General features: G+C 44.8%; 1 protein-coding gene across 5 annotated transcripts in view; it reads right to left on the bottom strand.

Moving 5' to 3' along the window:
- Positions 1-454: 454 nt before the first annotated feature.
- Ifnar2 (interferon alpha and beta receptor subunit 2) overlaps positions 455-13929 on the bottom strand; it is a 32368-nt gene continuing 18893 nt past the window's right edge. The window contains exons 6-10 of one of the 5 annotated variants that reach the window (XR_005491215.2): positions 13194-13360; positions 11460-11616; positions 10319-10592; positions 6207-6334; positions 2262-2344 (exon numbers count right to left, since the gene is read on the bottom strand). Coding sequence is in view for 3 of the 5 variants with exons in the window: in NM_001426990.1 (NP_001413919.1) it covers positions 1637-2344; positions 6207-6334; positions 11460-11616; positions 13194-13360 (1160 nt within the window). In the remaining 2 variants the exon portion in view is untranslated. 5 annotated transcript variants of the gene reach the window in all.

The following is a 13929-nucleotide window of genomic DNA, read 5'->3' as shown; positions in this document are numbered from 1 at the left end:
CCGGAATTGAAGCGATCCTCCTGCCTCAGCTTTCCTGCTGTTGGGCAGTTGCTTTTCTTTGGATCACTCAGTGTTCCCTGTTTTTCCCCAGGGAAGCATCACTTCTCCAAAGTCTTGTCTCCCAAGTTTTAGTGCCCCTCCCCACCCGAAGGACATGGCAAAAGGCCAGTTTGTTCATTTCTTGGTAGCTTGCTTCTTGCATAAGACTGCTGAGAAAGGTTTAATTTCCTCTTCCTAAAAGGGACCAGGTGGTGAGGTGGGGAACCCCACAGTAGGTCGGTTGACTACATGTTGAGACATATCTAAGTCAGAACAAGCCACGTGAGTCGGAGGGGACCCTCCCGGCAGGCCACGGCAGATTTAGAGAAACTAGCTTTCTTGAAATGGCAGTAGCAGAACCACAAATACGCTGTAGAAACCATTCTAGGAGAGAAATGACTCAAAAAGACTAGAGGTTTGTATGAAAAGTACTTTTGTATTACTCTCTGACAATTTCAAACATCGTATAAAATTTAAAAGAAAAAAAAACCCAACTAAGTGTAAGCATTAAAAAGCCAACTCCCAGCCGCTATGCTTAAAAGAAAAGCGCTGGGAAGGATAGTGGTATTCAGAGGGCAGAGAAATGGTCGCTGTGTCAGGGAGACCTCTGGATGAGTGAGACTGAGGTCGCACAGAGGGCAGCTTTGAGGGCCTCCTTCCTTAACCTCTGAGCCATCTCTCCAGCCCCTCAGTTCCACAAGGTTTTTTTTTTTTTTTTTTTTTTTTTTGAACGCTTTACGTGGGTAATAATCTATAGGAAGCTTTGGAGCCAGGATCAGCTCCTCTGAGTAGAAACATGTGAGAGACACTTGGGGTTTGGGGTAAGAAGAGAAAGATGGGAGGGTCCTACACCCTTCATCAACCTGGGCTCGCCACCTCCCCTTGAGTCTCGATGATGGAGATTACCTGCTCAATCCCTTTATCCATAAATTAAGAAACTGAAGGTCGAAGAGGTGAATCGGGAAAAACCTTAAAATATGGCCATGAGATTCCTCTCTCTGAGGCACTTGTCAGATTCTAGGATCCTTCACGAGGCTCCTCCCTCTCCTCACTTAAACTGTAAGGGTTTTATGGGTGGCTGTGTATGAATTTCTGAGTGGAGGAGACAGATCTTGACATCTGGGAAGTGCCCAGACATCGGGGGCTCAAACCTTGCCAGCTCAGGATGCCCTACCTCCTCCCCTTCTGCCCCACTTCAGGTTCAATCCTGGAATCTTGCTGAATACTTCGTGACCAGTTTTTCTTTCCTTTTCTCTTCCCCAATTCAATCATTTCCTAGAAACAACACAGGGATGGGAGACCTTGGCTGCCTCTGAAAACCACAGAACACTGTTCCTTTGGAAGCATAATACAAACCACCTTTGTGCATTAGGGGAAAGGGGGTGGGCAGGTCACACTCATGACCTTATGACCCGTGTAAACAATCCTGATGCCCGAATTGGTAATCTGCATAGAGAAGGGCATCCAGCAAGAACCAAGAGGGCTGGGACATTCTCTAGTCTCTCCCTCACAGACACCTGGAGACAACAAGGTATGGAGTCAGGCTGTGAACAGAACCCTGTAGGTGCCCAGCTCCAGCCAAAGAACTGCTTTGGAGTCATCTCATGATGTAGCCGTCCCCTGCATCAGTATCGGAATCTGAGGTGTCTGTTTTTTCAGATGACTCATCTTCAGTCCATAGACCCTGGGAAGAGAAGCTAGGGTCTGGCAGCTGTGTCCTGTCACGGCCAGCTATCTGAAGGTCTGACTCTGTCCTGTGGGGACCCTCATCTAGGAGGACCGTGTCTTCTGTGAGAGATATGGTTTCTGAGGCATCTTCATCGTGGAGAGCTCTTAGAAACACAGAGTTTAAGTTCACATTGAAGATAACTCTGTCCCCAGGCGCATCCATGGAGCTGTTGTCCTCCCCAGGGAAGGAGTCGTCCTTGAGCACACTCTTTCTTCTCTCATAGGGGCCACTGGGGTCTTCTGTAGGCCCTGCCTTGACCTCTGTGGGGAGTTGTGGCTCAGCTCCAGCCCCTGCCCTAGCTTCATCAGATTCCTCAGCACCTGAATCTTCTTCATGAGGGGGTTCCTCAGGGTTGGGTGAATCGTCAGAGGTTTGTGGCAGAGGCTTGCCCATCAATCCATGCATGGTATAGCCAGTGACACTTGTTTTGGGGACCTCTTCGTCACTGTCACTGCCATCCCCATAGTCGTAATTCCACAATCTCTTCTTTGTGTTTTTGGGAATGACTTCCAGCCAGTCGATGGCTTCTGAAGGTGGCCACTCAGGGAATATCCAGGTTAAAAAGTGATGGAAGTTCTAGAGAGAAAGGGAGAGTGGGGGGAGACAAAAGGGAGGGAGAGAAAAAGTCTTTCATTTGTATTAGCTCTTCAACAACAACAACAAAACTCTTAGTATTCACTGTGAAGTAATGTGGGTACAAGAGATATCCATGTCTATGTGTGATAACACCCATGTATGATAACACCCATGTGTAGTAACACCCATGTTTAATAACATACATGTAGAGTAACATCTGTCTGTAATAACAAAAGCTGATGGTTTTCTGGCACTTGCTAGGCACTGCTGCATTTCATTATATGACCCTCCAAACCCAAGGATGCTAGGTCCTGTGTATAAAATGTCACAGCACTTGCATGTCACCTCTGTACACCCTCCTGCATGCTTTCTATCACCTCCAGATTGCTGACAGTACTCAATACAATATAGATGCTGTGTAAATGAAACACCTTACAGTACTCAATGCGATATAGATGTTGTGTAAATGAAACACCTTACAGTACTCAATGCAATATAGATGCTGTGTAAATGAAACACCTTACAGTACTCAATGCAATATAGATACAGTGTTAATGAGACACTTCATGTCTTAGGGAATACTGCCAAGAAAGTCCATTTAGATACTCTGTCTATGGTTGGATGAAGTCTGTGGATGCAAGCTAGTTCCTAAATCCCTTTGCCCTCAGAAGTGCTTTATGGAGCACGCTTGTTTTATTTTCTTGCTCTGTCCTGTGTGTGTGTGAGTGTGTGTGTGTGTGTGTGTGTGTGTGTGTGTGAGTGTTATATGTCTGTGTGTGCTGGGGACTAAACTTGGTCTCTTGCATGCTAAGCACACTCCATGCCACTGGACACCACACCTCCACACCCAGTTTACTATGTATTGAACTGTGTGTGGTATGAGGTAGAGCAGGATCCCATGATTCCTTAGTACAGATAACACTATCACCTGCCATCAAGGTTCCTCACCAGTTCCCGGGCAGTTTGCACAGTCGCAGTTTCTGGGTTCCTCTGTGGATGGGATTTAGTTACCCTTTTCAGTAAGTTTATTACATTTATTCCTTAAATTAGGAAAATAATTTGCTGCTTCTGTAATTGTACGAATTCTAGGGCTATTGAAAATGATACTCCATTCCTATAAATATAAAAATCAGGAAAATAACCTATGCTACTAGTAATCCGGACCAATCATGGTGAGCATTGATGCTTTGGAAGGTGGCAAGAGAGGATTCTGGGATAGCTGACTGTGTTTTCTTTCTTGGTCTGGTCTTAAGTTGTTCGGGGTTGGGCAAAATTCAGTGAGCATTCCACAGGTGGTTTGTGTAGTTTATTCCCAAGGCTGAAAATGGCATTACCATGATTTTTTAATTAAACACAACAATCTAAGTATGCAATTACCTTGCTAACCCATTTTTTAAAAAAAAATCTGAGGTGATCTCATTGTGTAGCCTTGGCTGTCCCAGCACTTACTCTGTAGAACAGATTATTGAGACTAAAATTTAGATCCAGAGTAAAATGAGCTTAATAATATTGTTTATAAATTATTACTGTCCACCTAGCTCTTCAAACAGAGCCACTTGGGAGCCTTGTTCCACATGCCAGCCCTTGGAATACATCACCATTCGATAGCAAGTCAACAGGTATTTGTTAAATGCAAACCAGTAACCATTTAAACACATTATTAGCATGTTTAAGATGCTGAGCTCAATTCCTCAAACTGATCAACAAATGTATCTACAAGTACCCTAGGCTTAGAGTATCATATTTTCCAACTTCTGGAGGATTTTCTTAAATGGAGAGCAACATTTTTTAACAGAGAATTAGTAGGCAGACTTCAAATTACACTAGAACAAAGTGTCTAAAACTCTACTGGCTGTGGGGGGACAGTTGCTTACACGGCTGCTGAGAGAAGAGTGAGGCAGGTGAGCAACACGAGAAAGCAAGGTATTTCTATTTGAAACATTGTTACAAATGCAACATGGGAGTTGGGGCAGTAGGATAGAGAAAAATGACAAAGGGAAAGGCAGCTGAGTCAAGACACAGGAAGGGTAGAAAGTTGTAGGATCAATAGTCAGACTCTGTAAGGGCTCTGAGCTCTAAGCTTCCGCACAGAAGAAAGGCAAGGAAATGGTTTCTTCGGAATTAATGAGAGTCACAGATGAGAACGACTGTGATCCACTATCATGTATGGGGCAGGGAACAAAGCACAGTCAGCTCGGTGTGACATAAGACAAGCCTACAGTGGGGATATGGTCCATTGAAGTAATCTAAAACCAATAGATGACCTGCACAATGACTTCCATTGTACTAGAGTTGGAATGAGAGAAAGAGAAAAGAGAATTGATCCAAATACCATGCAGCTGGGAAGAAACAGTGTCTGGGTAATAATGTAACTGCATGAAGGTTACACGTGATAGGTGGAGGGCTACAAAGGCTCTGTCAGTAAGCTGCCTACTGCACAAGTATAATTCCCATGGGTCCAGTAGCCTAAATCTGCAGGGCGGGATAGAGGCTTGTGGAGCCATGAAGCTCTTTGGTCAGTCAGCCTAGCTGAACTGATGGCCTCCAGGTTCAGTCAGAGACCTAGTCTAAAAAGATAAAGGGGGGTAAACCCACCCTTAAGGCTCAGAGAACATTGTAGAAGAGAGAGTAGAAAGATTCCAAGAGCCAGAGGTTCAGGGAATTTGCTGTGAGATTGTGTCTTCTAGGAATGTCACAGGTTACATCCATAAAGTCCCACCAACGTTAGTGGCTAAACACGTCAGGAGCACTGACAACAATGGACAGGCAAATGTGGACTGGGGTCTGGGAAGGCAGGGAGGCTTCAACCCTTACACAAAGAAGGCAACCATGGAATACCTGAAGTCACAGTGGGAAAATAAATCAGTCTTCCCAGGGAAGCCCACACCAGTTGGTTGTCCAATACCAAATGGTCAGGCCCAACGACATGAATAAAAGTAACACTGTAAACACTGAGCAGGTTGTACTTATGCATTTAGGAATATGTATGTATGTAATAGTAATTAATGAAAAAGGGTTTGAAGGAAGTGAGGGGAGTCTGTGGGAGGGAGGGAGGGGAAGGAGGAAATGACATCATTACACTAAGAGAAGCAATCATTAGCTTATTTTTGAGAAAGCATATATGCAGTTGAATAGAAAAAGATCAAATAAAACATGTTTTACTCATGTTAAAAACAAACAAACAAACAAACAACCAAAACACAAGCAAATAGAGTGGGAAGGACTGGCAAGGCTGCCTAGGGTAAAAGCGGTTGATGCAAGGTTGTCCATCTGAGCTCCACCCCAGACCCATAGCACAGAGAGAGCCGACTCCTCCTTAAAGTTGCCCTGACCCCACCGGATGCCCTGAAAGGTGCTCCCTCCCCAGTCATAAAGAAATGCTTGTAGCTAAGTTTTGTTTTCTTTTAAGAAGGAGGAAGTTGGGTGGCTAGCAGGAGGTATGGGAGGAGTTTGGATCCAGGAAAGAACATGATTAAAGATATTGTATGAAACTGTCAAAGACTGAGTTAAAAAAAAATAAAATTAAAATGAGCTGGAGAGTCGCTGGGAAAGACACCTAAAGTCAGCATTTGACTTCCACATAATGATCACATGAACAAATACCTACCATAGAGGGACAGAGAGGGAGGAGGGAGGAGAGGGAGAGTTCACTTGCACAAGAGCGTGGAGAGAGAGAGAATAGGCAGACAATATAAAATGTCAAATACATTTGGGACTTGTAGGGACAACAAAGAATCTAAGATGACCAAATTGATTGATGCTGTTGAAAGAAGAGATTTTTTTTCCCTGAAAACATATTATGTCTGTAACAAAAAATATTTTAAATTAAAATAAAAAAAATAAAGACAGAAGAACTACATACCAAGGCATTGGGGAATTTGTCTTTTAAGCATATGTAACCAATCTGTTTCAGCATTATGACGGTGCTCACAAAAGCCATCACTATCAAGCACCCAATAAATATTCCCACTTTGGCAGACTCTGATAATCCTGTTAACGAAAAGATAAAGGACTTTATTCAAAAGAAATGCAACACACGGTCACGGGTGGGGTGCACTCACAGTGGTCTGGTGACAGAAGTCAATGGCAGAGGAGTCCAAAGTTTAGAAAAAAAATTCGCTAAATACCAAAGAATGGGAGCTAATCTAAATGCATATTTTTAAGCAAACTAGATTTAGATTTTCCAAGTTTAAAAAAAAATACTTCATGTTCTATAGTTGCCATAGAGCAGTTGCTGGCTGTCTGCAGTTCTTTAAATTTTTTTCTTTGGCTGCTATATAAATTTTAACAATTGAATCTAGACAGAAGCAGAAAAACCACACTAGCCACAAATGCCTGTGGGTACTTGACATCTTTTGAAAGGGGAAGGAATACATAATTAGCGCAGTAAGGACCCAAGGATTGGTGGCTGGCACTGGTTTTGGAGCCCAGTCTCGTGCCCATGAAGGACGGACGAATGCTGGAGGTTCCTCCCGTCTGGGCAAGGTCTGGGATCAGGCCTAGGCTTGGGGGCACAGCTTTCAGACACTAAATCTTTACACACTTCCTAAGAAGGGAAAGGCAAACCTAAGGAACCCGGGGTGAGGCACTGGCATGACACGGGAATTCTGACTCACACATGACTCATGGGTCTACCCCAACTTTCCAGAGTCTACACGGAGCAGTGCAATCAACTCCACAGACACGCTACGAAGCACATCATTCTGATAGCAGCTCGCTAGAGTCATGCTTCTCAAGTGGCCATTCTGCCGTCAGTCTGAGTCTTATGAGTTGAAGCATTTGTGTAACTTAAAGGGGTAATTTAAATAACCATCTCTCTCAGGCTGTGGCTGATTATTCATGTATGTTATCATTGTAGATCGTCTTCCTGAAAGAGGGGTTAGATCTCATATTGGGAAGGGCAGACCAGATTTGTATCTTCAAACCTTGGCCTTGGATGCGTCTTGTCTTTCTTTGGAGCCCTGGGCAGCAAGGACAGTGTTTTATGGCTGTTCCTCTCTGTAAGAGAATATTCTTCCCTGCCAGTCCCTCTGGGTGAGAGCCCCTTGGATGATTGCAGTGCCTGGAGTCACCCAGATCCCCCACTTTGTGGCATACCCACGTTTCTTTTAGATCCTAAGTCAGATCTGCTACTGGCTTTTAGGGCCACCAACGTCATCTAGAGTCTTCCAGCCACTCTGATCTTAATGAGAACCAATCTTCCTTTGCTCACTGCACTCCTGAAGGACACTCCAGGTCAATGCTGCCCCAGGCAGGCCCTCAGTGAGCCCTGGCTGACCCCAACATATGGAATGCCCTCTCTTGCTCCTAGGATGGTCTTGTCTACAGAAGCAAGGTTGCAAACCGCAGCTCAACTCAGACTGGCTCACAGTTCCGAGGTTTAGGTGTCCAAAACGAGCTTTCCTGGGAGGAAGACCAGGGTGATGTCAGAGATCCCTTTCTATGCCTTTTCTTTGGAGACTGCCTTCCATCTTGCTCAGAGCCAGCTGCTTAGCAACTGTCTCCCAGTATCTGACCATTGCTTCCAAGGTCACTGTCCTCTGTCTCCTTTCCTCTTAAGGTTCTCTGTGCTCCCAGGAGACTCACATGAGTAGCCCCGGATAATCTATCTCCATTCTGAATTTATTAGGAGCCACCAAGCCTCTCTGGCTACAGGAGGTAGCACGTTGACATATCTAGGGTCAAGACACAGGTATCTTTACGAGTCTGTTATTCTGTCTACCACACCTCCCTTGGGCCCTCATTCAGGAAGTGCCCCTCCTCCTGGTCTTGCTGTAGGTGTCTTGTGAGCCATGGATGCTCTGGCCTATACTAACTGCTAAGTGTGAGTTGTTTCTTAAGCAACTTTGGCCAAGGCAAAGTTGCTCCCACCTGGAGCCCTTGGGATTGGGCTGCTTAGCTGAGGGCGCCCACACAGATTCCCCACAGGGTTCATGAGGTTTATTAAGAGCCAATGTATGGATTTATAGATTATCTAGGGGAAGGTGCCTTGCTGTCTGTCTGTGACTGTTGCCTTAAGAGTCAGTACCGGTCGGGGTTGGGGATTTAGCTCAGCAGTAGAGCACTTGCCTAGCAAGCGCAAGGCCCTGGGTTCGGTCCCCAGCTCCGGAAAAAAAGAAAAAAAAAAAGAAAGAGTCAGTACCGGTTGCTATCCACCAAGCTGCATGTAACATGACCTTTGGTTTTACTGGTTAAGGGGAGTTCAGACAGTAGCTGGGTGGTGAGAGCTGAAGAGTAGTAGAAAAAGTAACAGTGAGCTGTCTTCATCTGTTTGATTTCTGAGTGCCCGACAGGAGAAAAACCCAACTATTCGGGAAGCTGGAGTTCCCTGCCCCTCAAATGTCTCGGTTAGTGACAGAAGAAGGGAGGCCAACAGCGTGCAAAAGGGCACATTAACACTAGACAACCCGTGAAAAGAGCTCACAGCATGCTATGGCAAAGACCATGTCTTAACGGGTGGGGCCTGGGTATAGGAGGGAAGGTCAACCTCCATAGAATGGCTAACTGCTTGGTCAGCGGCCCTGGGTCACAGCAAACCTTCCTCTGTGGTCCTACTAACTTGAATTTATTTCTAATTACATTTATTTGTGTACGCTGTGCCACAGTGTGGAGGTCACAAGGCAGCCTTGTGGAGTCCATCTTCTTCTTGCACTATGTAAACTCTGAGGATCAGCACCCTTAGCCACTGAACCATCTGGTCAACCTGTACTCATTATTGCTTGTGGGAGTTTAATCTAGGCACAGGGCTTCAAACTTCATGAAGCTGAGTGACAGCAGTCTGTTTGCTGTTTATAACAAGCACCATTTGGGGTCTGCTAGGGTTGGAATATGTCTCTTGCAGTTAGCATCCTCCGAGAAGGTTCTGAGAGGTGGGATGCTTAGGCAGGAGGCGCTGCCCTCATGCATAGAGTAATGCTGTCATTATGGGAATGGGAGAGATACTGCACATGTGGCACTGGCATAAAACAGATTGCGTGCAGTGTCTCTTACAATGGCCCAGCCTCCAATACTAGGAGAAATAAATATCTCTTTTTTATATAGTTATGCACTTGAGCATTCCACTATAGTAGCAGAAAAGGGACTGAGGTAGCAACTGTATCTGATTCTTTTCTAATGAATTGGGCCCTGGGGAGCAGCGGGACAGCCTTAAGCTGAGGACTGATCTGTAGAGAAAGTAACTGCTACAATCGGGGAGGTGTAGTTCCTTCTAGTCTCACTCTCCTGACCTTAGGAGATTAAGTCTTATGCTGTAGCTAATGACTTGGCTAGTCCCAGGTATCTGTGGACATGGGGACTTGATGCTCTTCCTGTCCAGCGAATTTACTGAGGTTCTTGGGAGGATGACTCAGGCTGACTCTATGGACGAAGCTTGGACCCTTCCGTCCCTTGTCCCATCTACCTCTTCGCCTTCATCCAGATAGTTCCGTAAGTCTATGCTCTCCTGAGCTCTGTGAAGCACTTCATCAAATGATTGGACCTGAGAGAAATCTGGGGGAGCTTTTGATTTTATAGCCAAGTTGGACAGGAGTCCATATGGTCTGAAGACCATAAACTTGTGGCTAGCATCCGAATTTGGGGATGTCTTTTGGAACCAGGTCTGGGCCCAGTCTGATCTGATTTTGAGTAATGGGTTAGAAATGACCTGAAGTATTTGCACTTGGAGTCAAGAGTTCTGGTGTTTGCCATGCCAGTATTGATTTGTTTGGGGCTTGTGTTAACAGTTTTGTAAGAGCTATACCCTACAGAGACTGAAACGCAAGTTAATCTAAGGCTGGCTTTTACTATCCCTCTGTGTATCTTTTGACTTTGAGAAACACAAGTCAGTGAGGACACACTGCTTTAGTGCCAGGCCCTATGCAGTGTAGCGTGCTGAATCCCACAATAGCTAAGTCATTTTTAACAGTGACCTTGGCAACATTGTGGCAGACTGTCTAACAGAAGAAATGTAAGGCGATAGGATTTACTTTGGCTCACCATTTCAGAGAGTCCATCCTGGCAGGAGAGGAGGGGTGGTGGAGTTCAGTTAGATGGCTTGAGTGGGTTCTGGAAGCTGTGCGAGTGATGGATGAAAAGGCAGAGAGCATGCCGTACAGCAGGAACCAGGGGTAGGTCTGACCCTCAAAGGCTAGCCCTGTTCCCAAGTCAAAGGCTAGCCCTGTTTCCAGTGACCTACTTTACTCCACTGTTTCCAGAAAGACCCATATTGGTGCCATTAGCTGGAGGTCAAGAGCTCAAATTACGAGCCCATCTGTGGAGGACATTTATAATTTGAATCATCTCTTGATTTCCTTGCCAATCCAAACAATTTTACTCTGATGAATGATGGTGTTTAGAAGCCTGTCTTTGGGGCTGAGGAGTTTAGAAATTCATCTTAGAAGAGGAGCTTCAAAGCCTTTCTCTTTTAGAGAGGCTGCTGGAGAGCTAGTGATTGAGAAAACGGGGAGGGTACCTTGACTCAAGTGGCCTCCATTTCCTTCTTTTCTTTCCCAAGGCAGGGTCTTGCTGTGTAACCTAGGCTGGCTCAAAACTCACAACACAGCCTCAAACTTATGATGATCCTGCCTCTCCTTCCGAGGGGTAGAGCACGGGCATGTGACACCACACCCCAGGTTCCCTTGTCCTGGCTGCAGGGTTTCTCAGATAAAGAAAGGTTGGGGTCACAGTGTTGGCTGTTTTGGGGTGTCTCTGTAACAAGGCTTTTTGACATCGCCAGTGGCCATCTCCTCTCTACGAATAAGGCAGAACCAATGCTCTTAGGACTCACACTCATGGCCACAGTTTCCACACTGTGCCCTCCCTGGCTTTTAATGCCAGAACTTCAAGCAACTTCTAATTTTCTAGTCCTTGGCGCAAGCTATGGCCAAAGGGCACACAGTGCTGATTTCACCCAGATCCCTTTAAGTAAAAGTGCTACAGGGGTCTGATCTAAGGCAGGTATTTGATTTTTCTTTTGGCAGGACAAGACATCAGAGACGGACCCATGGGAACAGCTCAGTGATGTGCATTTATTGGAAGAAGTACATTTAGTGTACCAGAACTTGAGTTTTTTTTTTTTTTTTCTTTCAGCAAGTTTTCCATCAAAACAACAGTGCAAATTTTAAAAGCCTAACCATACCTGATTCCTGGTCAGGCTGAAGGACGGTGCATTTTAAGGGAGATTTTATTACAGGTGTATCATCAAAATAAACAGACACACAGTAGTTTGTCTTTGGAAGTAAGTCTCTAAGGACATATGTGAAGTTCCCAGTGACATTATTCATTTGGGGCTTGTGCTGTAAAAAGAAACACACACACACACACACACACACACACACACACACACACACACACACAGATCAGTTAAGACTTTGGTGAGAGGTTAGCCCTAAAGGTTCTACTTTCAAATCTTAAATAGGTTTTAAAGTGTCACAGGCTTAGCAAGGTTTATGTCACTAGAAGCAAGCAATTTATCGCCAAACCTCACATTCACACATATATATGTGCATGTATTTTTAAACCATGGCATCTGCCCTATCGGATCTATTTTATGGATGAGAAGAAAAAGTCCAAAAGGGGAATGAAGGTTTCTGTGACATCATTGCCACAATATTATCATCTTTCCGTAGCTGATAAGATGATTGAGACGAGCTTGGGTCATCAGAGTGGAGCCCCATGAATAAACCCTGGTGGCTCACAGAGAGAAATACATCGGAGCACATACATGCATGCTCCCTGTTCTCCTCACATCAGCCTTTGATGCCTCGGGACTCCGTCAGTGGGAGGGCCATCCGTGGATGTCATCTCTCAGCCTTGATTCCAGAGGCCACAGTCAAAACAACCAGGGCATCTTTCTCGATGCTCTCAAAATCCCACTAAGTCTCTAGGGCAAGCACCCGATAGTCCCTAACTGTCACTTTCTCCAGCACATTTCGTCTGCATGTAGACATGCTTGTCATCCCTCCTATCTCAGAAGCCCCCTCCTTCAGGCTCACCTTCTAGAGCGGTGGCTGCTGCCCATCCAACCAGGCTTTGCCCATGACTCACCAAAGGCACTCTTATTAAAAGACTGTCTTTTAACTCCAGACCCGGGAGCTGTGGTGCCTGCCATTGTCTCCTTCCGAATGCCACACTGGCATCTCACATTTAACATATCCTAACTGAAGTTCATCTGGACTCCTCATTGTCTCAGTTAAAAGCAACTGTAAGGGGCTGTGGCCATAAGGCTTCTCTACTACATGGTAGAGTCCACATATGAAATACATGTGGCTCTGGCAGGTTATAGCACCAACAACTGGTCCAGGACATTCCCACCTGCTGCCTGGGTTACACCAACGGCCTCTTTTATTTCATGATTTAATTTGACTTAAAGATCAATTTGCTTAAAAAAAAAAAAAAGAAGATGTCTCTGTCTACAGTTTTCATCCTATGGTGGTGTTGTCCTAATAAACACACAGTCAGTCTAAAATGCTGTGATTCATGGTTTGAACATAAAGAAGCACGGATGAAATACAACAGTAAATGATACAGCTCCTTTCCCCTTTTCTTCCCTCTCTCAGTCTCTTTTCTCTCTCTCTCTTCTCTGTCTCTGCATCTCTCTTCTCTCTGTCTCTGCACCTCTCCTCTCTCTGTCTCCTTTCTCTCTTTTCTGTATCTCTCTCTTCTCTTCTCTCTCTCTCTCTCTCTCTCTCTCTCTCTCTCTCTCTCTCTCTCTCTCCAATGTCTGGTGCTGAATACAGTAGCAAGCACTCTACCATTGAGCTAGTCTTCTAACATAGCCCTTCCCTGGCTTTACACAGTTCTTGAAAAGGAAGTGAAATGTATCCACTGCCAGCTACATATTGTTTCCCTCTGAACACGAGGGACCACTTACCACCCTAATGCTGTCCTCTGTCTGTTCCTCGATGACGAAGGATGTAGACTCCAGTCTTTTCCATAAGCTTTCCCCGAATAGCTTGTAAGTGGCAGGTGGAAACTCCATCATCACGTTTATGTGGTCCTTAAAGCCAATAAGCTTAAATTCTGGTGGCTCTAGAAGAACTGTGGAAGATAGACACTCTTCATAAGAAAGAGAAATGAGGGGTTGGGGATTTAGCTCAGTGGTAGAGCGCTTGCCTAGGAAGCGCAAGGCCCTGGGTTCGGTCCCCAGCTCCGAAAAAAAGAACCAAAAAAAAAAAAAAAAAAAAAAAAAAGAAAGAGAAATGAGTAACAATCTTTACTTCTTACAGTATGTTCATTGTGTCCTGTTGTCAGACACAGTGACATTTCTTTTAAAGGAAGGCTAATTCTGTCTGAATGGGCTTCTAATTCTAGCTGTATAGCGCTGTTTGGATTTACTGTTGAAAAACGGAGAACAATTTGATTTGTTAGCATTCCAATGGCACCGACTTGAGATGGATGTCAACAGCTTTCCCAATTCTCACGCTGTATTATAGATACGAAACTTAAAATGACTTATTTTCATAATTCGACATGAATAAATAATAATAATAATAATAATAACAACAACAACTGTGGAAAATGCAGGCAGGGGATTTTCTTTGAGGTTAATCAACTTTTCTATGCTAATGTATATAAATATGTACATATTTATCTGTATTAACAGGGTA

The sequence above is a fragment of the Rattus norvegicus genome, chromosome 11, assembly GCF_036323735.1.
Source record: "Rattus norvegicus strain BN/NHsdMcwi chromosome 11, GRCr8, whole genome shotgun sequence".
Classification (NCBI taxonomy): domain Eukaryota; kingdom Metazoa; phylum Chordata; class Mammalia; order Rodentia; family Muridae; genus Rattus; species Rattus norvegicus.
This window is presented reverse-complemented; position numbering and strand designations above follow the sequence as displayed.